Source organism: Chenopodium quinoa, unplaced genomic scaffold (genome assembly GCF_001683475.1).
Source record: "Chenopodium quinoa cultivar QQ74 unplaced genomic scaffold, ASM168347v1, whole genome shotgun sequence".
NCBI lineage: Eukaryota > Viridiplantae > Streptophyta > Magnoliopsida > Caryophyllales > Amaranthaceae > Chenopodium > Chenopodium quinoa.
In genome coordinates, this window is record NW_018742541.1 from 1,252,996 (window position 1) to 1,278,651 (window position 25,656).

At 37.2% G+C, this 25,656-nt stretch overlaps 4 protein-coding genes and 1 long non-coding RNA gene across 10 annotated transcripts; 2 read left to right on the plus strand and 3 right to left on the minus strand.

The window, feature by feature from the left end:
• Positions 1 to 2,985: 2,985 nt before the first annotated feature.
• LOC110720215 (nucleolar and coiled-body phosphoprotein 1-like) lies at positions 2,986 to 5,543 on the minus strand. The gene is made up of 4 exons (XM_021899222.1): positions 5,111 to 5,543; positions 4,124 to 4,242; positions 3,777 to 4,034; positions 2,986 to 3,474 (listed from the first exon to the last, which is right to left on the minus strand). The coding sequence occupies exons 1-4, from the start codon at positions 5,541 to 5,543 to the stop codon at positions 2,986 to 2,988; spliced, it is 1,299 nt and encodes a 432-aa protein (XP_021754914.1).
• A 3,187-nt stretch (positions 5,544 to 8,730) lies between these two features.
• LOC110720139 lies at positions 8,731 to 12,464 on the plus strand. 6 transcript variants are annotated; one of them, XR_002511284.1, is made up of 10 exons: positions 8,731 to 8,959; positions 9,427 to 9,524; positions 9,594 to 9,795; positions 9,876 to 10,562; positions 10,661 to 10,798; positions 10,890 to 11,192; positions 11,287 to 11,335; positions 11,412 to 11,480; positions 11,592 to 11,834; positions 12,023 to 12,463. XR_002511284.1 is itself a non-coding variant. In XM_021899143.1 (9 exons), the coding sequence occupies exons 5-9, from the start codon at positions 11,182 to 11,184 to the stop codon at positions 12,173 to 12,175; spliced, it is 525 nt and encodes a 174-aa protein (XP_021754835.1). In that variant the 5' UTR covers positions 8,731 to 8,959; positions 9,427 to 9,795; positions 9,876 to 10,562; positions 10,661 to 10,798; positions 10,890 to 11,181; the 3' UTR covers positions 12,176 to 12,463. The 6 variants fall into 6 exon arrangements, 2 of the variants coding, with proteins under 2 accessions (XP_021754835.1, XP_021754834.1); XR_002511285.1 differs by having other exon boundaries at positions 9,427 to 9,795; positions 10,890 to 11,042; positions 12,023 to 12,464; XM_021899143.1 differs by having other exon boundaries at positions 9,427 to 9,795.
• A 1,791-nt stretch (positions 12,465 to 14,255) lies between these two features.
• Positions 14,256 to 16,659, minus strand: LOC110720084. The gene is made up of 3 exons (XM_021899084.1): positions 15,929 to 16,659; positions 14,646 to 15,086; positions 14,256 to 14,555 (listed from the first exon to the last, which is right to left on the minus strand). The coding sequence occupies exons 1-3, from the start codon at positions 16,439 to 16,441 to the stop codon at positions 14,550 to 14,552; spliced, it is 960 nt and encodes a 319-aa protein (XP_021754776.1). The 5' UTR covers positions 16,442 to 16,659; the 3' UTR covers positions 14,256 to 14,549.
• Positions 16,660 to 18,273: 1,614 nt separating this feature from the next.
• On the minus strand, positions 18,274 to 20,381 carry LOC110720085. The gene is made up of 2 exons (XM_021899085.1): positions 19,309 to 20,381; positions 18,274 to 18,991 (listed from the first exon to the last, which is right to left on the minus strand). The coding sequence occupies exons 1-2, from the start codon at positions 20,050 to 20,052 to the stop codon at positions 18,899 to 18,901; spliced, it is 837 nt and encodes a 278-aa protein (XP_021754777.1). The 5' UTR covers positions 20,053 to 20,381; the 3' UTR covers positions 18,274 to 18,898.
• A 3,191-nt stretch (positions 20,382 to 23,572) lies between these two features.
• On the plus strand, positions 23,573 to 25,535 carry LOC110720140. The gene is made up of 2 exons (XR_002511286.1): positions 23,573 to 24,735; positions 24,830 to 25,535. It is a non-coding gene; the product is annotated as an uncharacterized LOC110720140 (long non-coding RNA).
• The last annotated feature ends 121 nt before the right edge of the window (positions 25,536 to 25,656 follow it).

The window sequence follows — 25,656 nt, forward strand, 5'->3', positions numbered from 1 at the left end:
GAATATTTTTGCTGATTTATAAGTTAAGTTAACTTATGAGGCCTTTGGCTAGATATGTCTGTTTCTGCTCAAACACAGGACATGCGGACTATTACTTACGAAGAAAACGAGCTAAAATACTTAGCATATTCAAAAAGAGACATGTGGGTCGGATATGCCTGTTCTTTGCTCTTGGGGCAAGACAGGCGGATTACTCTTCTGACCTGTAGGTCGGATGCGCCTGTTCTTCGCACTTGGGGCAAAACAGGCGGATTATTCTTCTCAAGTAAAATTAAGACTAAGTTAAAACTTAGCATCTTATCTCGACGAGGCCTATGGCCTCTTGGGGCAAAACAGGCGAAGGTTTTCTTTTTAGAAAATTTGCTAAGTGTGGGGAATAATTTCAAGCGTTAATCCCCTAGCTTGAACCCCACTGTGATCATACTCTAAAGTACGGTGGCGTCCAAAAGGGAAGAAGATAGAGCAAAAGAGTCGCCAACAAGTTTTAGGAACTTGTAAACCGTTCACAGGGTGAAGGTTACACCCCTTAACGATCCAAGAGATTGTCAACTCCATAAGGTCTTGAACCAAATAAGGGTTCGGGGATGAAGGTACAAATCCAACCTAAAAGAGATTGAACCTGCCCTAATAATAGGCCTCTACTTTATTCTGATCGTACTCATGTGCGCTTTCTGATTAACATGCAATCAATAGGATTAACCCTAAACCTGTTTATCTATGTTGGTTGAATATTAATGCACAAATAATCTATTATTGGCGATCGCTTGAATTATAATCATATTAACCCTAAATAAGATTATTAATTATCTTATTAAGCGTGATTACAAGTACAAATTCCCTTTAAACATGCATAAAAGGCGTGATCAAGAAATAAATAAATAGCATCAAGCAACATAATAATAATCATCACAATAAAATTATAATCATAACAATCATAATAAAAAATAATCATAATAATGTTAAAGCATAATAATAGTAAGATCCTAAGCATGACACTAACAAGATTAATAACAAACCCTAGCATGTCACTAAACAATAAAAATCAAATCTTTAGCCCTAACATGATACTAACAATCATAAATATTAGGAAGAACATAATAAGCATCATACTTTTAATCATACTTGATATTAAAATTACCCTAGACATGATACTAGGAATCAAAATAACAATCTAAGCATGAACTCTATATCATAACATCAATAAAACCATTAAAGTACTTACTTTGATGCCTCGTACCTCTTTCTAATAACAAAATACACGCGTTAGTGACTTCAAGGAAAATAATAAACGAAGAATTAAATTAAATAATGGAAAGAGAGATTTGGGACCAAGCCCTCAGAAATTAAACCTTTCACGTCTAGGGCGAAGGCAACTTCGAATATGGCTAGGTGTGTCTAGATCTAATGAATGCGGAATTTTGTATGTAAAAGCTAGTTTAGAAAAAGAGAGAGAGAGAGAGTAATCAAGAGAAACTTGATGAGAGTTGGTAAAGAGAGAGAATTGGTGAATTGTAGATGATTGTAGATGAAAACTGGTTATCGAAAACAGAGTTTTTAATACGTTATTTATAGAGAAAATCAGCCAAAAAGATAAAATATCAAAACATAGTCTGGCGCACGTAAAACTGAACCAGCGCCAACGCTGGATGTTGGCGCCGGACGCCAATATCAGCGCCAGGCGCCAAGCGTAGCGCCAGGCGCTACAGCTGGCGTTTGGCGCTGATTTAGAAAATCACGCGTTTTCTTAAAATCAGATAAAAATTACCATACAGGAGGATAAAATCGTATTTTCCTCAAAAATGCTCTTTGATTTTAATTAAAACTCTGAAAAGTCAACAAAAGTCAATTTATCAATGCTAATTGGATTAGGAATGAAAAGAACCTTCTAGAAGAATCTAGAAGACTAAAACCATTCCTAATTGTATTAGGAATGATAAATCATACTAGGCCCTCCCCTAGATCATTGGCCCGCATATAAGGCTCAAACCGGGCCCAGTTTAATAAATTGGCCATAACTTCCTCAATATTCATCGGAATTGGGCTTATAATATATCGTTGGAAAGCTCTTGTCAAGCCCCATCCAACTACACTACTATTGGACCCATATCATGGACCAACCAAACTGGATTGGCTGTTTTATTAAAAATAAGTTTTCAAAAATAGAGAGAAGAGAAAAGAAATTAAAACTATCCGCAACACTAGACTTTCCACACTTTCACTTCATTCGATTATGATTCGACGTGAAAGGTACTCATCACCGGGTTTGGTTTTGGGAGACACAAATGGGTGTCTACACTAAGTCAAGAATGTTGTATTTCGTTTGTGCCAATGGCCAAATGAAAACAATTATTCATTAGCTCCGGATGGTCGCGCTGTCGCGTGGTTTGGGGCAATCACCATAGTGATTGATTGAATTAAAAACCATGCATACTCTTCTAAGTATCAATAATTTCCAAGTTAATTAATCCACTCAACCAAAACCACTCGACATCCGTCTAGGGGCAAGAACATTCGCATGGTATACAGGTTATAATACTTAGCCAAAAAACATGCAATGAAAAAATTTAAAGAACAACAATATGAATAACTTCAGCCAAACGCCCGAATGTTTTTGAATTAAAAAGCCCAATCACCATCTGACGACTGGGTAAGATTGTTTGCTGGCAAAGCCAGAGAAATTGTTAATTTACCCGACCCCTCGATCGGTAAAGATACAAAAATACTCGGCACGCAGGCCGGAAGATGAGATAAATGGCCATTCGACCGCAGAAAGAACTTATAAAAAGCTTAAGGGGCAGGGGAGTTATCAACATTGGCAGCCGCATCATCACCCGCCGGCTGCTCCGCATTGTCATCATCCTCCTCGTCCCCCTCCTCGTCCCCGGAAGAGCCTGATGAGGAGCCGACCTCTTTGCCCTCAGCGTCAGCCTTGTTCGTCTCCTCTTGAGATTGACGAAGAAGGTCAGCATTGAAATCCTCGTTTGCTTAATCAAACTTGGATTTCCAGGTGTTATAGTCAGCACCCGGCTGTACCGCCTCCCATGCCATTCGCATGATGGCCTCATAGTCCTTCATCATTTGTTTGACAAGGGCCTCCTTCTCCTTCTTAGCCCGAGACTTGAACTTAGACTTCAGCAGCTTCTCCTGGTTCGCCAGGCGCACCTCCAGGCGGCCAACCCGGTTCTTGGCCCTCTCGGCCTCTTTCTTGGCCTCTTGAAGAGGCTCAAGCTTTTCCTTAAGACCTTTAATTTCGGCCTTAAGGTCAATGATTTTGGAGCGAGCCGAATCTAGGTCCTTTTTTACCTGCAGGTTGACATCCGCCTGGGAATACATCATATCAAGGGTCAGAAGCTCATTTTGAGCAATTTCAAATTGAGCTCGGTCTAAGGCGGACTCGACTCGAGCTTTAGCGGCTGTTACCTCTTTAGACTTCTCCTGGATTGGCCTTCTTAGCCCCTGGATGCGCAGCATAGCCTGAAAATGAGAAAAGAGCCGAATGGTCAAGACCAGTCGGATATGTGCTTAAATAATAAGAAAATTAAGCTAAATTTTTACCTCACAGAGGTTCCCCAAGATGGCATCCAAGTTAAGGGTGCCGACTCCTCTTACGGACGCCTTGTCCTCTAGGTCAAGCGCCCTCAGCATCTCCTTGGCCATCTAGACGACAGTCGGCCTTTGCACAGGAGCTGCAAAATTAAAGTTAGTCAAGGAAGTTCTAAGAAACTATCTTGATGAAGAAATTCAATGAAGACGCGGTTTATACCGTCTGGCTGAACCTCCTCCTCCTTCCCGTGACGCCTCTTCTCTCTTGCTAAGCCGACAACAGTACTGGGTTGCTTAAAGCCACCCTTCGATGCCTGAGTGGCATCCGGTTTGCTGACCTCCCTGTCAGCTTCGAGAGTAGAGCCGTCTCCTTTCTTGGGCTTGTGAGAAATGTGCTTCCGGTTCTTGCCGGATGCTCTCACATCACCAGCCCCAGTCTTCTGGATTTTGGGTTGGGATTGCTTGGAGGGAGAGGGCTTGGTGGAACCACTCTGCATGAGCAAAAAGAAAGGCGTCAGAAAAACAGGCGGGCAAAAATTAACCTTTGTTTTAAAATATACCAAGTGTTATAAACAGCTACCTTGGGAATCCCGACTGTTTTCTGCTCGTCATTCGCTCGATTAAGAACGTTCGAGCGATACTTTGCTGCAGAGACAACAACTGGCTTCCTTGTTGCCGAGACCTTTTCCATAGCTTTGTCTGCACCAAAAGCAGGAGTTAGACTTTATAAACAAACATTGAAAAGCAATTTAAAGGTTGCATAAAATCAGACGGCTGACTACCTCTCGGCATCTTAGAGCTTAGCCCACAAGCGACCAAGAATACCCCATCTTTCAGCCACTTGTAAAGGGGAATGTAGCTCTGGGGGAAGACTATTTTCTCCCCCTGCTCATTTGTCCGAACGGACACTTTGAACAAACCCCGATCAAAAATTTCCTCCTGGGCCCGCCTAAGGAGAGGGGGTAAGGCACTCTTGCCAACCAGGAGGGGCGGATCCTTGTTCCACCTATTGTATTTCTGGTTCAGTCGGCTATCAGAGGAATGGACTATCTCGAACTTGGTTCTCCAGTCCTTCCACTTGTTCTTCTTGCCGAATGCCATCATGTACCCCTTGCAGGTGGACAAGGTGTACCAGCCTTCGCCGCCCTTAGCAAGCGCTCGGCTGAGATAATGCATGTAGGCGAATGCCTCAAAGTTTGGATCCACCTCTAGCATTTCACATGCGGCGACGTACCCGATGATATTAATCCATGAATTCGGGACAAGTTGCCAGATACCCAGTTGGTATCCGTCCAGTATTCTCTCCACGGCCGGATGGAGAGGGAAGCGTAGACTAGCCTGGAGGACCGCCTCGTATCAGCCGAATGATTGGTCCTTATAACTGGCCAAGGTCGGCCAGGTTATCGTATCATCCTTGTTGGGAACGGACAAGGAAAAGCCATGACCCATTACGGTCTTGCGCTTGAAATTGGCAAGACCGGATGTCATAGAAGTCCGCTTACTTTGCGGGACATGGTGATAGTAGGGGGCGCGCTCCAAGCGCCTAGAAGCACTCGACTCCGCCCACCTTCCCCCATTTCCACTGACAAGGATTCCCTTGCAGTGCTTATCTTTGCTCGGGCCTCCTCTGAAGTAACGGAGGCATTTTCAGAAGATGACGAGGCTGAATCGTCATTAGAGCTCTCCCCAGAGCTAGGGGACTGCTGGCTGGGGCCAGCAGGGTCCTCCCCTAGACTCTCCTCCAACGCCTGTTCCGAAGGCTCGGTCTGGTATTGATTGTCGGCTTCCCGCAGTATAGTATCACTGGGGGTGCCGCTTGAAGAAGAGGAAGAGTAATAAGTTAGAGTTTGGGGAAGGTCAGAAGAAGGGTTTGGGGGGTGCTTAGAAATTTCACTAGCTGGCACCCTAATGGAGCCATAAGAGTTGACAGTCTCACTGTCCGAATGGTAAAAGGAACCATCCGCCCTATATCTCCTCGTTGTCTGCTTTGTTCTGGCCATCGTGTCCTGCAGATGCACAGACACTGTCGGATTTGGAGATGTACTTAAAGGAAAGTTCTTGAACGAGCATTCGACACTCCTAGTTCTAGATTCAACCGTCCTCGGTGACCGGATGATCGCTAACCTAGGTCGTTCCGTGTGCGTTTGGGAAACCATTTGATAAAGAAAAAATGCAAGAAAGAATAAGTAAAAGAAGAGAGTAGGTGGTTACCTTAGAAGAAGGTATTACGAGACGACTAGTTCGCTGAAACAGACGGACAGAAAGTCGAGCGTCGGATGCTTGACAAGTTTAGGTCTTTGAGAGTCTTTGAAAGTCAAAAGTCCAGAGATTCTCCAAGATTCGCAAAGGTGTGAAAAAAAAGGGGAGTCAAACCCTCCTATTTATAGAAAGGGTAAACCCTAATTTTTCCCCCCAAAATGTAATTTGAAAATCCGGCCAGTCGGATGATGACACCTATTACAAGTGTCATGTGCAATGCACGTGACCCCTGTGAGGGGCAAATGATTTGGGTATTTTTACACCCGGCCAGGTGGCCCAATTGGAAGCCGCCACGTGTCATTCGAAGGGGTGCCATCTGGACCTTTGAGATGGTGACACGTGATAGGCAGGCATTCCCCCGTTCTGAGATGATTGATGATCCAGCATGGACCATTAAGAGGGCGACACGTGTCACCCTAACAGATGCCCAAAAGCCTTTAGGGCTCAGTGACACGCGTCACTCAGGCATTGCTTGTGGAATGGCGGCCTTCAAGGGCCCAAACCTTGAGGCGCCGTTTTACGGCGTGACCTAATCCCTAGGTCACCAAATCCTAGGGAGGGCACACTTTTCAAAAAGACCCTATATATAGGGACAGTTCCTACATTTATGATAGGAATACACTAAATACGAGACAACACGTCACTTTCACATTTATTACAGAGCTGTCGTTTTCCAGAAACAGACAACACTTTACCTGAGCTTGGAATCCAAGCAGATAACTTTATTTCCGCACGTTTTACTCCGAATACTTACTAACTTAATCTTCGGAGGCGGACCACCGACCATCCGGCGGTCCGTTTGCTTTGCAGGTATAGGCGCCCTTTGCTGAATCCAGTCTTAGTGTTGTAACTCTCCCAAGGGACAAAAACCCCCGAAACAACTATATCTGAGCCATTACATCCCTTGATATTCCTAACTTATATTACCACTCTATTCCACAATTAATATCACTTTATCACTTAATTAGCATTCATATATTACCCTTCAAAAAAAAAATTAATATATTAATTGTTGCTTTTCATTAAGGGTTCTAACAGTTTTTTTTAACATTATATACAATCCCCTACTTAATTGTAAAACAAAAACTACTATGGAGTACATCTTTGTTTCGATCCCCAACTAACTTTACCATTTTTATTTTATTACTCCCTCCTTTTTTAAAAGTTTGACCGACACGTAATTTTAGGAGATTTTAGTGAGGTAGGTTGGAGGAGTGAGAAATGATAAAGTAAAAGAATGTGAGAGGAAGTGGGGACCATGAAAGGAGTGAGAAATGATAAAGTAAGAGATAGTGGGTGAAAATATATTATTAAAATGTAAGGAATTTCTAAAAGAGGGAGTGTGTCACTTAAAAAAAAACGGCCGTTTAAAGAAAGTGTGTCACTTAAAAAATGGAGGGAGTATTTAAACTTAAGGTATTGGTTCCAAAATATTACTACGTATTTAAACTCAAGGTACTTTATGAGAAAATTCAAGTTAATCTCCGTGATAAACGAGTATTGTTTATCTCGTAGCAAAATGGTATTAAAAATACATTGATTTATGTGCTGGAGCAATAAACAAATGTTTTCTAAAAAAAAAAGTTCTGACATTGAGCACGTGGCTTCAAAAAGTAAACTTCACACCGTTATTAAACAATCCATCTAGCTGAACCCAGCTTAACCCACGGTAACTAAGGGTTCATGGCCTATTCTTCTTCCTCCATTCACTCACCTCCATTAGCAGACCTTTAATGGAGAAATTGAAAAGCACGAACAACTCCAATGGAGAAGGAAGACAAAGCTTTCCCTTAAGGATTAACCATGCCCTAATTTCTCTAATTTTCCTAGGGTTTTTCGTTGGATTTGGCAGCGAAGCTGCCGGAAATCTGCCGTCGAAAAGGTGAAAGAGGATGAAGAAAAGATAAGGGACATCGAGTGGAGAATTAGAGTCGACCCCTTAATGGAGTAACAAGGAGGACAAGGCTACACTATACCCACGAGATTTGCAACTAAACCAATCAAATTAGAGAAGAAACACAAAGTTTTAGTTGAATTCAAGAAGTAACATTTAAATTTTTGCTCGATAGAAGAACGAAAAAAATGTCATCAATTGAAGATGAACCAGTCAAATTGAAGAAGAAGAGAGTTGGGTTTGGGTAGATGACAGCAAACTTGACGGCAATTTAACTGCATATTTCCGTCTATTTGCTTTGGACATTATCACCCTTGCTTTTAAACGCAAAATGACGAGTTTACCCTGAGATAAACAGTCTAGGTTTCTCTCAGAGATCAACCTGGGCCATCTCGTAATCTATTCATTTTGTATTTAAACATAACTCAGAACATTGCCCGAGCTACAAACTACTCCCTCCGATTTTAAATACTTGCTCCATTTCTCAATACGCGGAGTTTTAGGAGAAATAAGAGAAAGTAATAAAATATGGAGGTTGTGGGGTAGTTGAGAAAATAAAAAAATTCTAAAAAGCAAAAGTAGTGGAAGAATAGGAAGAGAGAGAGTATTATGTTGAGTACACCAAGTGTGAAAAATGAATTAAATATTGTAAAAGATTTCCAAAAAAGGAAATGAAGTAATTATTTAAAAACGAATGGAAAAGGAAAGTGGAGCAAATATTTAAAAACAGAGGGAATAGTTACAATTTATTAAAGTATGAGTACAAGAAGATTCGTCAAGAATCACCTAAGCTCAAGTGATTAGAGCTTTTTTCCCGATTCTAGAAATTCCGAGATTGATACCCCCACCATTCTAGCTCGCTCTCTAAAAAAAAAAGCCTCTGTTTAATGTCCTTTTTTTGAGAAAATACATGTTAATATGCCATATAAACTTTGCACGTTTATATGGGGGCATATTCGTCAAATCAGTCGGTGTACTAAGGCTATAGACGTCATCATTATTAAATTAAGATAACAGTGAACTAACATCGTCAATTCAGCTGAATATCGTCCTGTTCCCCAAATTGTGTTTGACCCGTTTTCTCTGGAGTTGACCATTGTTAAGCTGAATGTAATTTGTGAGTGAAAAGTTGTAACTGTGGGAGGGTTTGCCAACGAACGAACATCAAGATCGGGGAGAAACAACACTGGTGTTGGCGCCGCCTTGGCTCTGCAATTCTAGGCGAACATATAGCAGCGCGAACATATTCTCGGCAGTGTTAAGGTATGCATTACTCGATTAATCGAATGAACTGGTTTAATTTGGGGTGGAATTAGTCGATTGAACTCTTTTAACATGTATTTTCTCATTTAGCTAGCCGATTTATTGGTTATTATGTTATTTAGGGTTATTACATTGCACTTATTAGAAAGATCATTGGTGGTTGTTATGTGATGTAGGGTTTTAAGATTGCACTTATTAAAATGGTATGGATTGAGTGGTGTTAGCATTCGGTTCTTTGATTGGGGTAGAACAGAAGCTATGACTTGGATGTTTTACTCAAAGAATTTTTGCAATTGCTCTGGAGTCAGTTGTGTTATGATTGTATGTAAATAAGGTCTTCTATGTTCAATTTGATAGTAGTAATTGTTATGAATTGAATTATGTAACCATAAACTATGGATTCGATATTGTTAGGATTAGTACATAGCATTATAGTAATTCAATTTGTGTGGGATGATGGTGTACAGTAATAGGTAGTACATTGCAGCTGTTGGCAAGACAGATGGAATCAGTAGGGAATTTGAACCGGAAGCGCAAAATGTCCAGCAATGGAAATAAGTCTGAGGTAATGTATGGTAGAATTATTTATTAGTTGAGAGTGATTAATAAAATCATTTTGAATATGTCATAGAAGGCTGGTGTTGCACCTCCATTGAAGAAGCTGTCTCCGGAGTTATTCAAGGTAATCCGAACAAATATACACATTCTTAAATGACAAATTAAAGCAACAAAGGGGCTTATGTATTGGAATGACTTAGAATGATTCGTTAAGCGTTGGTGGGGGTGTGAAAAGGAAATAGGAGGTCTTGCTACGCCATGAGAAGGCTAGAGGCAGGGTAAGTGGATGATTTGCTCTTACTTAAGGTTAATGTGTTGATTTAGTTTTAATAATTATAAATTTTGTGGAATATTTCAGCCAGCGAATACAAGTTGTCGGATAGAGTCATTTGGAAAAATATGCCATACTTTCGATGACCAATGTAAGCGGTGGGTTGGGGAAATGGGGTTTGGTGGTCTTTTGAAAATTGGATCCTATTTGAATCTCCCTAAGCAGTTGTCCTATTGGCTTATGACTCGCATCGATCCTTTCAATTGTACGCTTACCTGCCGAGACGGTAGAGTATTTAGGCTTTCACAAAATCAGGTGCACTGGGTACTTGGAATTCCAAACGGTGGAATTCCTGTTCCCACTTACAAAACTTTGGGGAGTGATATGTTGAAGGAGCTAAAAGGGGTAATGGCTAGTTATGGTAAATCATGGAATACGAAGTCCATTAAAACTGGTAGAGAGTACGTATTTGAGGGTATTCCAGTTAATTGTGAACTCATTGCTCGGATGGAGGGAAAATGGGAAGAACATCAGGAGGATGAGTTCAAAACTTTGTTTTTATTGTTGTCGCTACAGATGTTGTTATGTCCTACTCAGTCATCCAGACTGGCTGCGGATGTAATTCCGGCATTAACTTGTGCTAGGAAAGCTGCTGAATATGATTGGTGTAGCCTTGTTCTCAAGAATCTCAGGGATAGTGTTGCAATGTTTGCGAGGCGGTTTTATTCAACCGGATTTGCTAGTGGGTGTGGTGGTTGTCTTATATTTTTGGTGGTATGTGACAATTGTAATTGTTTAGTCCTTGGGTTTACTCCTTGGGTTTGTTATGAAGTGCACTATTTAGACAAATTAAAGTGTGTTTTGTGTTACAGGTTATATATTTAGATCGACTAGATAGACATCTTGTGCAATGGGGCTATTACCCGAGGTTGGAGGTTTGGAACATGGATGAGATACGTATGGCTGTTAGAGAAGATCGTATCCAGGGGGGAGACTTTGGTCAACTTGGGGTAAGTAAATGTTGTAGATGTTGTTGGTTTTGTTATATTGGTATTGCACTCTGTTTTCCATGTTTAATTTATCTTGGTCGTCATGTTGTAGATGTTGGATGTGGCTTATGATGAAACACATCCTACCGAAGCACGAGACACAAATGGGCCACATGGGTCACAATAGGTTCATAGAACTGGGAGTGTGACTGTTTGCTATAGGGGTAAGGAAGCACGAAGAAAGACCACTAGAGATAGGGAAAAGGTATGAAGAAACCAACTGTTGATAAATCAAAGGAGTTAAGTTGTCAAGGTCTCGGTATCATGTGGAAGAAGTTCAATTTTCAATGCATAGACAATACTTGTTGGATGAACAATGCAGATGTAACATCTTTTAGACTTGGATGTTGAATAGGTATCTGAAATTTTAGTTAGATATTCTTGTTTATGTATTGTAAGATGTTAGGTAATTGCTTATGTTTTCGTTGAATAATCTTTGGTTTAATTAGGTGGATATCGGCTAAAGTTCTTTACAAACTACAATCAATAACGTTTGGGGTAAGTATGGCATAGTTATGCTGACTATATCCCTGTATCATTCCAAAAATAAGGTAAATTTGTCTTTATGCCATAGGTGTTGACGATGATGCATGGATTTGTTTTACCGTGTGCTGGAGATCCATCTATTTGTACTTCACTGGTGGTTAGTGTTATTTTGTCGTTGGTTGCCACTTTATAGGTTTCTTTGCAGGTGTGCTGAGGTCCATCTATTTGTAATTCCTAGATGAACAATGACAACTCATTAATGATACAGGGTGATGTGGTATTCTTTGCTGGTGGCATTAGTGCAGAATCTATGGCAAGAGCTTCCATTAATCGGTTGTTACGTAGTCAATGTTGTTCTTACTTGGCCATAATATCTGAGGTTCAAGCAGATTCAGTCTTGGACTCTCCTTTACTGTCATCCGTTTGTGTTGTGGCAAAATCTGGACATGTATCAGAAGTGTCTTTCATTCACGGTGATTCAAGCTCGCCAAACTTAAAGGTCATTAAGCGGGTAAGTAGTTGGGGAAATTTTGTTTTAATGTGTGAATTATTTTAGCAGTTTTATATAGGATGTTATTTCTGATCGCATTTTATGTACGAGTGTAGGAGATAATCTTAGTTCAGTAATAACCTTACTGGTTGGTTAGACACTGCTTTGGTTTTGTTTGTTATGAACTGACTTCAAATTCCTAATTACAGGTCTTCAATGAGGATGTAGTGTACCATGAAATTGAGGTATTGTTTGGAAAAGGGCTATCGTTTCCTTACAACACGAGGAATGTGTTTATTAATAAGGATCTTAAGTGCATCAAATGCGCTGGAGACAGAGACAACAAAGTTTTACCAATTTGATGTTGGTGCATTACAAATAGAATTTGTAGGTTATTATGTGTTTTTAGAATTAGAGTGTTCAATACTATTGCGGGCTATGTAATAACGACCTCGTAAATGGGCTTCATGTGGGGCTTCGTGTTATTGTGTTTTCATATGGCCTCAATATCCCAAATGGACTTCATAACACGTATTTGGTTTGGAAGAAAAAGGGACAACTTTATTGGGTCCCCCAAAATGATTGGATTAATGTCTTTGTAATGGGCTTTTAAAGTCATGGACTTTAATTTGCATAGCCCAACAATAACAATATTGAAATACGATAGATTTCAGAATACTTAGAATTCTTAACATTATAGATCGTTCATGGGAAAACACGAACTAAGAAAAGTTTACAATCATTTTATACTTAGATCGTCATACTAAGAAATTACTATTACAATACATCAAATTACTATTACTATTACAATACATCTATGGCCCAACAATATTCATTGCTAAATAGCTACTCATTTTCATGGAAACGTGACTGGTAAAAGCAAGCATGGCATAACCACCCTCGGACTCCGTTTTTGAAACCCCATACACAACATATGGCTTCAAAAACGCACATATATGTCGTGCCATATGAATGGACACTCTTGACTCGGTTAGGATAACCAAATGAGGCATATGAATTTCTATGGCAGACCTTAGTAATGGCAAGAACGTCTCCCTACCCATATCACGGCAATTCCACACCATATACCGTAACCCTTTTAGGCTACTCCCACTCCAGCACATTCCTTGTTCATTTGCCACAACTTTCACCTCAACCTCCATTTCTCTCCCATCTAAAATGGATGAGGAGATGATAGTACTACGCATGTATATATTAGTCACTAACAACGGATATTTTGTAGTAAAAAGTTTACAATCATTTCTGTAACTTGGTATTTTCAATTGATGATTCCCTGTAGGCAAGTCACAACACTCGACAACTGTGGGTAAATCGGAAGGTGGATCAATTACATTGATTACAGACTTCGGTATCACATGTTGTAATCCACATCCTCCCTTACCACCTTGTGTAGAGATCACCCATTGGACAAAAAACTTCATGGCTTTTGGTAGTAAGGCCAAATCAGACAAGTCGGGCAAATGGAAAGGCCTCACCTTGTTTGTTTGAGTAATTATTACGAGGTCTCCTCCCAACCTCGCCTTACCCGCAATGACTTGAGCCACAGTGTAAGCATCAAGCCTTGAAACTATTATTTTACCGTCGGAGGACAGAACCGGGCTTTTGACCACCCCAAGTACACCTTTCCGGAGCAATTTGTGATTGGCAAGTTTTGGAATACATGGTTTGACAACTTTTAAACCCTTAGTTTTAACAAGATGTGAACATGAAAATAGTAAAAGGTCTCTCGTGGATCTTTTTCGGTTGTATGGCTTAACCAACCTTACAGGGATTGAAATATTTCTCTTTGCCATTGTTTTAGTTTAGGGTTACAAAGGAGGTGGAAGTGTGCAACAACCTATATATAGGAACATAAAGGAAGCACCCATTTTGGCGGGCTCATTTGGGTTTTGGGAGGATAAATTGAATTAAATAAAAAAATTGGCGGGTAAGAAAAGCAACACCTGAAAAGTCCATTGGCTACTTACCAAAATAGGCTAATAATGATTTAAGAGCTTTAATATTGTATTCATAATGTTTCCTAACAAGACAGTAGTGTATTTTAATATTGTACTCATAATGTAACCTACCTAAGACTATATTCTCTCTTAAATAGTAATATATTATGTTCTCTTTAATTAAATCTGTCTACTAAGACAAACTGTTCTCCTAATTATATTGATTTTTTGATTTTTCTTTATGTACTAGTTTATATAAGTATATAGTTCGTTTTGAAAATTTAATGTTACTCAACTAGTGTTCATTTTTATTTCAATTATGATTAAACATGAAACAACTGTCAACTGTAAAGGCTAAATTACTAATTACTAAAGGAATTATTTGATATAAACTACCATCACTGTAATTTCATGTTATGGTTCATCAAATTCAAAGTCCATTGGTTCATCAAATTCAAAGCCTAATTAGATACAAAATCATACATAACATAACCATACATATTATAGATAATATTTGTCTGAAAGCGTGTAACTCAATCATACATAACCCTACAAGTTCATGCTGTCATCAAATGTACACAACACAAACCCTTCATTCATTAAACTTACTTGAGTACTAATACTATATAATAGTCATTAAACATCACCAACCATAGTTCGAAAAATGACACAAGAGACATACTAGAGTACTATTACAGAACTTCTAATAACTAATAAACGCCTTAAGCATCCTCAATCATGACACAACATTCACTTTGCTCATACCCTCCCCCTTGTCTTAAACCTGTAACAAATAACAAATTAATAGCATGGTCAGTGATACACGCAGTGTAATATGAAATTATTATTTAAATCAACGTGGACTAAGTGCAACCTGAACTGCATTGAATGTCCCCATAATACGGTTATCATTATCTTCATCGGTAGCAATTAGCATGGTGGAATCCACCCTATTAGAATCCCAAAACACGATTGTTCCCCTAAGAATACCTCCACCCGCATCAAAGTGCCACGACAAAGTAGTGTCCAGTTTAGATAGAATCCTCTCACAATTGATGGAAGTAGCTCCCACTTCTATCACTATCATAATCATCAGGTTATGTATATCAACTATTTCTTTAAAGTGCTCGACAAAGGATGGACGGCTGATCCTACGACCGTTCCAAAGCACAACAGATGCTCCAATGTTGATTTCCCTCTTATTAGGTTCGACTTCCGGTCGTAATTTTACAGATTGGTACCGGCTCGTCAGGTTGTCTTCTATGAATTGATCCCTAAAAACCGAGTAACTGATCTCCGTCATAGGAGATTTCACCTAAACAAACCAGGACATTTGAAGCAAAAACACATTAGGAACCATACCATATTTGACAGTTAATTATGACTTTAAATATACAAATTAGCAACACAAAACTTCAAAGTATATCGGATTCCTTAAATTGATTCAGTGTGACTTTAATTAACATATGATTAATAATTAATATATGTATATAAAAAATTAATACATTTTGACTATTATCTGATTAATAATTAATATATGTATTAAAAAATTAATACAATTTTACCTTAATCAATAAATGTATATTATTAATGTAAATATGTATTACATAAATGAATAAAGTTTGACTACAATTAATTTATGATTAATAATTAATATATGTATTAAATAAATGAATACAGTTTGATTTTAATGAAATTATGATTAATAATTAATCTATGTATTAAATAAATGAATACATTTTCACTTTAATTAATTTCTGATTAATAATTAATATATGTATTAAATAAATGAATAAAGTTTGACTGTAATTAATTTATGATTTAATAATTAATATATGTAATTAATTTATGTATTAAATAAATAAACACGATTTGACTATAATTTATATATGATTATTAAAAAATAACATATGTATTAATTAAATAAACACAGTTTGACTATAAATTTATATATGATTATTAAATAACATATGTATTAATTAAATTAATACAGTTGAACAAGAAATAATCAAAGTTTCATTGCATAACTTAAATTTCAATATAACAAAACGATTATTTATAGTACTGTAATATTCTAACAACAGCGATTGCAATTCATATTGTCATTGTAAATTACATTGAAGATACCAAAGTATGAGAAAAGGAAACATGTTTCACCTGGAGGAAAATAACGTCATCTGTGTAGCTACCAAATTCGGTGGTGAAGCCATTTAAGCGGAGGGAATATATTGGGCCAGTTCGTGGTAAAATTGGCTTAGGATCGATCTTATCCACCATAAAGGTCGGGATGATTTTTGTTTTACCTTCGTACGTTACAGATTCACCCTTCTCTATATCAGAAATTGCTGACTGAACTTCCGGTTTGTTAACGACATCAGCCATGTTTGGTAAGTGCGCCGGGAAAATCTGACCTTCCTCATTCACCATCATCATTTTGTCCATCCGGTGTTGTTCTTGTTTAGGGTTCGCGACTATTTTCCTTAAAATATCGTACTCAACAACATGACAGGTCAATTTCCCGTTTTGGCTATGAAAGTATACGAAATCATTGAAGTTCATCTCTTGTTCTGGGTTGTTGTTGTATTGGAAACAGTGCTTGACATTCTCAACAGCTTCAGCCGCGTAGAATCCATGAGGGTATGAGGCTTCTTGGTTAGAGGATGGTTCCATGGGTGGTAGTACTGAAGTAGTATGGAAGACAATGGAAGAGGAAGGTGAGAGGGTATTTTTGGAGGACTATGGGGTGGTAAATCTAATAAGCTATCTCTCTGATGTAATTATTCGGAGTTGTGTAAAAGCAACAAGTGTGATATTGTTCAACCACGCTAAGTGTCAGCACTTTTCTACAACTTTTTATGGTTATTTGTCCATTTCCAATTCATAGGGGTAAAAGTACTGCTCCAAGGGTATAACCTAAAAATTAATATTTGAATTTTGTTTTGTTTTTTACCAATTCATTATTATTGTTCTTGTTTCCCATGATATTTGATATTGTGTTGTCATTGTCACAGATTTCTTTAATTGAAAAGCCTCAAAAAGTTGATACTCAGTTAATACTTGTCAGGAATCCTTTATTAAAAAGAAACAAATATATGTAAAATTTTGAATAAGGAACAAATGAATGCAAACCCTAAACCCTAAACCCTAAACCCCTAACCCTTATGCATTGTAAACCCTACACTCTTCCAACCCTTAATATAATTTATCATATGCAAACCCTAAACCCTTAACTCTTAAGCTTATGCTTGTATGTATCATAAACTTTAATTGGATAAATTTACTCATTAAAATTATCTTATGTATTGGTCCGTTTAATACCCATAATTTTTGAAGTTCTTACATACGTTTTTAAATGTTTAATGGTCGTGTTGTTACCCGTCATCCGAGGGTTTTCAATGGTTTCCATATCGTTGTTTAAGATGTAATCTTCTGGTTAAGTTACCTAATTTACTGTCAACTAATATTAAATGTGTTTGACGTTTTTATGATTCAATTGGCAAATTTAATATGTATAATTCTCATTTGACTCAATTAGCTTTGTTGACTGCATTTGTATGTCTTTTGATTCAATTAGCTATGCATGAATACATTTGACTATATTTTGATTCAAAAATCAATGACTTTTCATTTGATTCAATTAGCTATTTGTTTTATCACTCATACTTTTTTACGATTCAATTAGCTATGTGTTTTATCACTCATAATTTTTTTATGATTCAATTAGCAAATTGAATATGTATGATTTTCATTTGACTCAATTAGCTTTGTTGACTGGATTTGTCTTTCTTTTGATTGAATTAGCTATGTACGAATACATTTGACTTTGTTTTGATTCAAAAATCAATGTCTTTTCATTTGATTCAATTAGCTATGCGTTTGACTTTTTTATTATTCAAGTAGCAAATTGAATATGTTTGATTCTCATTAACTCAATAAGCTTTGTTGACTTCATTTGTCTTTCTTTTGATTCACTTAATACATTTGAGTTTGTTTTTATTCAATTACCTATGTATGAATACATTTGACTTTCAGTTGATTCAATTAGGTATGTACGAATGAGTTGACTTTCACTTCAATTAGGTTCCCTCAAACAGCGTTGTAAAATGTCTTTTCATTTCACTCAATTTGCTGGTTGAATGCATTTGACCTTCATTTGATTCAATTACCTTTGTTAAGTGCATTTGACTTTCAGTTGATTTAGGAACCTTTGATTGATTGTGTTTGATTTTCTCCTCATTCAATTGAGTTTGTTGTGTGCATTTAACTGATTTAGCTATGTTGAATGGTTTTGACTTTCTTCTTAGTCAATTAGCTATGCTGAATGCATTTGACTTTCATTTAATTCACAAATCTAATAAGCTCGTCGTGTTAACCTTTTATTTTACTCATTAGTTTGACTTTTATTTGGTTGTAAACGGTTTATAAGATAGTTCAATGCATTTTTGACTAAAAAGCGGTTTGACTTTCATTAATAAGGTTTGTTCGATGCGTTTGACTGAAAAACCGTACATCACTTTGATACTTTATAATTACTATTTTCATAATCATAAATATTTTCCCAATAGTCTTAACATAATTGCGCAACGATTTTTATTTAAATTTTTTTTATTGGAAGTCTGATAATAAGTTCATTACTTGTTAAGGATTACAAATCATATTTTTTTATAAAGTTGGAGTACAAAATATCCGTGTACAAAATATTCGAGTATTAAATTTTTTTTTTAATTTAAAAGGATTACAAAATATATCCGAAGTATAAGTAAAACTGGTTGTGATCGGTAAATATAAGTAAAAATGTACCAAAGTTGAGTACCCATATTGCAACAAGTGAAAGTTGAGTACCTTAGTCGCAACTTCTTTGATAGTTTAGTACCTTGTATTGTGCTAATCTAACAAGTTCGTAAGTAGAAATATTAATACAGAAATATTAAATATAATAAGTACGTACGTTGAAAAATTACTCTACAAATACTACATCCTTGTTCAAGATTATTACAATAACACGGCCACAAACTTATAGCACTAGAATTAGCTATGTTGTTACTAGGCTAAACCTGACTAACTGTTGTCCTAGACATATGACAACGCGACAACTACCATCGTGGATTAGAACGAGGCGTACACGTTTCAATCTTGTATGTCATCGTACTCGTTTGCAGGATAATGGACTTCTTGAGGGATAACATCGTCAAAGCGGGTAGGAACAATGCTTGGTCCGGGCTGACAAGATATTTGCAAAAACAAACAGCAATTAGGAGTAAGTCATATATCTATAGTGGAAACTAAACAAATCACTTTTATGAATATTGAGGTCAATTTAGAGATAAGAATCGATAATGCCACAAAATAAACAAGAAGGGACAAACAAATTTTGGACACGATTTCCACAAACCTAGTAACAAGTTGAATATGTATATTGGTTACGGTTTCGACAATAATAACAAATTATGATTATTATTACATTAAGACTACTACAGTAATAACATTAAATTATGAAATAATGATAACTTTAAGACAACTTAATTAGTAAAAGTTACCTCTATTTCGACTCCCATGATGTGTCCGGTCAAGCAGGAGCTCCTCCTGTTAAAATACGGCTCGACAAGCTTGTTCCAAAGCAGCATAACACCGCCTACAGCGTCGTAGCCACTGAACGCGTGTTGATATGGTCCTGGAAGCGTAGCAACAAGCTTCCATAGTATGATGTCATGTGGGCAAGCTTCAGTGATTATGAACAACATCGGTTTATAGCTATCATAAAGATTGCGGAAATTGTGCATAAAAGAAGGTCTGGAAATGTCTTTCGCATTCCAGCAAAGCACAAATTCCCCTTCCGGGAAAACAGCCTTATCAACATCGGATGGCACCTGACCACAAACAGATATACGGTGGTAATGAACACCATTTTTTTTTGTTACCCCCGAGAAGACATTGATTTTCAAGATTGACATCCGATTTTCAATTCTCAGAACGTGGATTGAATTCGTCTTCGCACCAATGAAAACATGCTTCTCAATTAAGGGAAAAGCAAATGTTAGGGTAGACTCAGCATCGAATGTCGGAACAAGGTCAAATATTGGCATGACATCTTTAGGAACAATCTCCTCTTCTACAAAGACGTGATTCTTGAAAAGCCATTGCACAAAAACCGCCACACCGCCATGTTGCAAGTACCCTTTTATGTCCGATAACAGTGGGAGGTAGGCTGGCTTAGCTTCGCCTCCAGGACCAACCATCATCCTCTGCACTGTTGTGTTAGCAAATCTCTGCACATCATCCATGGCAAGCTCATTTCTAATTATTTTTGGGATCAATATTATTGCCTTTGTCCAACTCTAGCTGGTGTTTGTAATAAGAAGTGTGATTCAAATCAAGCTCAGGGCACTGGGTTGGTACGAATTTCTTGAAGTACATAATGGGTTCAGTAGAGAGAAGGTATGAAGTGTCACGACGCCGTCGACTATAAGTAGTGGCGGATTTAACCACCACATATAGGTGTCCACGGTCCATTGAGGGGAGAACAGAAAATGGCTTAATGAAGCGTTTAAATGGGTTAATGAGGCGTTAGAGGGAGGAGTAGGAAAATGGGTGTCCACTTGTTATTTAAATGAAATTGGTCTGACATTGTTGTCACGTTACTACTGTACCTTAAAAAATTAATAGATTACATTCATTAAAAATTTTAACAGCAGATAAATAGAAATTCCTTTCATAAGATTAATAGAAATTAAAAGATTGATTAAAAAGACCTTATGTAATTGTTTAAGAGCTCGTGATCCTATATTTAATTTCAAAATTTGACCACGCATTTGACAATTTCAAAAATTACAATTCAATTATCCTCAATTACCAATAGTCCTCAAAAATCAATTTTATAAACCAAGATTGTTACATTACTATAATCAATTACCCTAAATAACCCAATACAATCAATTATCCTCAAAAACCCTTAACAATCAATTATCCACAATAATCAATCGTCCTCCAAAATCAATTTTATAAACCAAGATTGTTACACAACGATAATCATTAATATTCAATAACCCTTAACAATCAATTAACCACAATAACCAATCGTCCTCATAAATCAATTTTATAAACCAAGATTGTTACACAAACATAATCATTAATTCTCAATAACCCAATACAGTCAATTATCCTCAAAAACACTTAACAATCAGTTTTCCTCAATAACCCTTAACAATCAATTAACCACAATAACCAATCGTCCTCCAAAATCAATTTTATAAACCAAGATTGTTACATTACTATAATCAATTATCCTAAATAACCCAATACAATCAATTATCCTCAATAACCCTTAACAATCAATTATCCACAATAACCAATCGTCCTCATAAATCAATTTTATAAACCAAGATTGTTACACAACGATAATCATTAATTCGCAATAACCCAATACAATCAATTATCCTCAATAACCCTTAACAATCAGTTTTCCTAAATAACCCAATACAATCAATTATCCTCAAAAACCCTTAACAATAAATTATCCACAATAATCAATCGTCCTCCAAAATCAATTTTATAAAGCAAGATTGTTACATTACTATAATCAATTACCCTAAATAACCCAATACAATCCATTATCCTCAAAAACCCTTAACAATCAATTATCCACAATAATCAATCGTCCTCCAAAATCAATTTTATAAACCAAGATTGTTACACAACGATAATCATTAATTCTTAATAACCCAAAACAATCAATTATCCTCAATAACCCTTAACAATCAGTTTTCCTCAATAACCCTTAACAATCAATTTTCCTTAACAATCAATTATCCTCAAAAACCAATCGTCCTCCAAATTAAAATATTTTAAACCAATTGTATTACACAAGGATAATCAATTACTCTCAATAACCCAATACCAATAATTATCCTCACAAACCTTTAACAGTCATTAATCCACAATAATCAATAATCCTCGATAATTCTTGATAACTGAAGTTGGATTCAAAAAATTCCACATCCTACAATTTATGAAAGATAAACTTCTACATCATATAATGGGACAAAAAAAATTTTAAACACAACTACTCCAGAATCATGATTTCCAAGATTTGTACTATGAGGTTCGCAGACTTGTATCACCTTTCCAGCTCTATGTATTCTAGCAAGCAATTTCTGCAGTCCATACCCAAATTTATGTATTACACCACGCGATTTATACACAACCGGACAAACTCCACGTACTACAACGATTCCTCTCCCTATGCTGTATTTGTGTCCTTATGAAATGATAATCTCGTGGAGCAGAGGTTTAATATACTTGTTACATGTAATACCCTATATTAAGCGATGTAACATGATTAAGGAGTTTGCGTAGAAATAAATTTATTAATTTTATTAATTAGGCACAAACAAATCTTCTTTCTTTTTCGGTAATAGCTAACTTGAATATTAGATTACGAAAATAATTAATCATTGTGGTATGTATAGTTCAACAGTAAATGATTAAGAAAATGACATGGAATCGATACTTAAGCCATATGTAAGACTATTAAAAATTGGTTGTCGAATTGTTGATAATAGATAAAGGTTCTCTTAAAGGTTGTCTGCAGACGCTATGAATGGATTGCTTTCAAATGAGGGAACACCGACTTTGGAAAAAAGGATGAAAATCGACCTACAACAAGATTTCTTGCAGAGATACATCCCCAATTTATGTAAACTGTGGTTGATTCAAATAACGATTGACAACACACAAATATCCAAGAGATATGGCAAATATAACTTATGACTAGGTCAAAAATCATATCGTTGGGTACGTAGGGTGATTTAGACAGTAGTTAGAACCGTTCTGCTTTGACAATGTTACACATCTTACTGATTTTTTTCTCAAAAAATGGACATGTTGTTATGTTGTACGTCTTTATATTTGTTTTGCTCTATTTCAATGGCCATGACATGTTTTTACAGAAGATAAATTTAAGGGTCTAAACTACCTTTAACAAGCTACAGCCCTTGGTCAAACGGTTTATTACCGGTAGATTTTATGTATTTTATCGTAAACTAATTAAATATAAAGTCACAAACACAGTCAGTTAGCTAGTCGAACACGAGATTCTTTTGGCTACCTTAACTAGTTAACCAACACAGAAAATATAAATTTGTTGGACATGATTTAATTTTCATAACCTTAATTAGTAAACGAAAATAGACAATATCTTACTGAGACACGATCTTACATTGATACTATTAATTTATTTTATTACTCAATCACGAATATAAACTTATTTTGTGTACAATTTATTTATATAAACTTACAACTAAATGAATATTAAGTAAGACGAAACACAATTTTATCGAATAGTATCCTAGTATATATTATAAATTAAATGTATTACAATATCGATTCAAGCTATGTACCAAATATAGTGCAAATTATATGTAATCATACTAGGGAATGGTTAAAGAATAGGGCTATGAAACCTATTTTAAGGGAAAAGGTGGGTTTAGACTGCTATATTCATGAAAGTGGAACAATGGTATCCGAGAACTTGTCTTCGTTGTATTACCCCTGGGGTAAATGAGAGGATCTCCTTAAATTAAGGAGCATGCGCCGCCTGCTGTAGAAGATGTCATGCATATGGACGAAACACCTCATTAGTGTAATCAAACAATGGTACCTATCTAGTCTAAATGCAACACCAAGCCAATATTCCTTTTTATTTTAATTTTTTTGTTTTGGTAAACCAAAAGTGCTCTAATCAAATACGGTGATTACCAATTTTTTCCAGTAATGAATGGAGTTTTATTTTAACAAAATTATGCCCTAGTAATGTTTGTTGTTCGGGTACTAAAATGGTCATACCCATTTTAGTCTTGGGTAACTCTACCCATATAAGCCCAAAGGGCATAAAAAAGGTATAAAAGGCCCCAAATAAGTCAAATACATCAATATGGCCTTCAACGACCCACATATGTAATTTTAGGGCTCATAAACCCACTTATGTACTCATATAAATACCCCTCAAAGGGCATAAGGTAAAAGGAGGTCACTCTTATCATCTAAGATGACCATACTCCTCCACTCTCTCCCCTAAACTCCTCTCAAAATATGCATTGTTTGGCAACTAACTTGGGCGTCGGAGGCTCCGCCTCGGGTTCAACCCCCGGGGCTCGGGGTTCATTTTGCAGGTCCATTCAAGGCCCAAATTCGAGGTTCTCAGACACCCCTCCAAGGCCCGGTTAGCTCATTTTTTGCCGAAACAATTTGGCGCCGTCTGTGGGGAGACGAGTACTACTACCCATGAAAATCCACTAATTCATGGCTACTGTGTTCTATCACGAAAAAGGGTCAAAATTTCTAGCAAATTTAACCCAAAATTATTACTCCTGTCAAAAGGGGTAATCATTCTTGCAAATGGTGGAGATGATAGATAAACATTTTGATTTGTCGCCAATCTAACCACTACTAACAAGGTACTTCGTGCCTTTACAAAAAAATTGGGAAATATTCCATGAATATGGTCAAACCTTAATTATTCTTGAAGAAGAATAAAAGCTAGATCTACGTGGCTCTAATGGAAAGCTCACAAAAGCAAGCCTTTCATTCACACCACCAAGTTGAAGAGGCAACAGGTGACATGAAACATACATAAAAAATCAATCAAGTTTATGTAAATTCAATGCTTGCCGAAGGAAATTTCCATTGTCTTCATCACAAGCTTCAAGGCTCACAACTCCACCACTAGAACGACTCACCATTTCATCCTAGGCAACACATGCCGAGGTCAATGGGGGTCAAGGCTAGTATTGTGAAGTGAGCCAAATCTCTTCACATCACATCTAAAGTAGCAGCCGAAGAAGATCTGAGGTTGTCTACCATTGTTGAAGCTTAAAAAAGCTCAAACTATCACCAATCTAAAAATCCGAAGCAAATAGCTCGGATAAGCAAAAGGAATCCGAAGCTCATCGAGCCGAGGCTATCCGAAGGTGTTTCAGCCCAAGCCGAAGGTGTTCTAGGCAAGCCAGCCGAGCCGAGACCGGTGTTTCAGCCAAGCCTAAGGCTTTTCAGCCGAGACCGAAGGAGTTTCAGCCCAAGCCGAAGGCGTTCTGGGCGAGTCGAAGGTGATTCAGCAGAAACCAAGGGTGGTACAGTTTACCGCTCCCAAGTTAAGGTCGGTAACCATTGCCGAGCCGAAGCTCACCTCTTATCTCCTGGCCGAGGCTAGCCATAGCCGAAGCCGAGCCCAGCCGAGGTTTACCTTCGCCGAGATTCGAGCTCCTAGCCGAAGCTCACAACCATATGAGCCGAGGGTGCTGCCGAAGATGGTTTGTCTGAACCGAAGAAGGTTCATCCAAGCCGAAGCTCATACGAGCTAATGCTAGAGCAACAAAAGCAATTAGCTTCGGCAGTCAAGTGCAATTGGCTCAAATTGTACCCGACCTCAACCTACATCAAATCTGATGATAACAAGTCAGAAGAAAAATTTACCTTTTGACCATTTTCAAAGAGCTATAAGCCATAAAAAAAAAACTACCTTTGTCAGGGTAGATGGCCAGAATCTTTCTTACCTGCGGCTACTACTTTTATCAAGTAAATGGCTTCGGGCCCACTTTCATCAAAGCCCATCTATCAAATTGCTTCAGCAAAGAAAAATGGCTCTTAATTTTTCGAGTCAATATTTTCCTCAAAAAAAAAAAAAAAATATCATCAACTATCCTCACGATGACGATGATAAAATTAATCATCAATCTTCCTCACGATGATGATGATTAAAAAAAAAAAAAAACAACTCTTTCTATCCTCGGATCAAGGGTAAACTCTTTCTATCCTTGGATCAAGAGTAAAACTCTTTCTATCCCCGGATCAAGAGTAATAAACTCTTTTTATCCTCGGATTAAGAGTAAAAC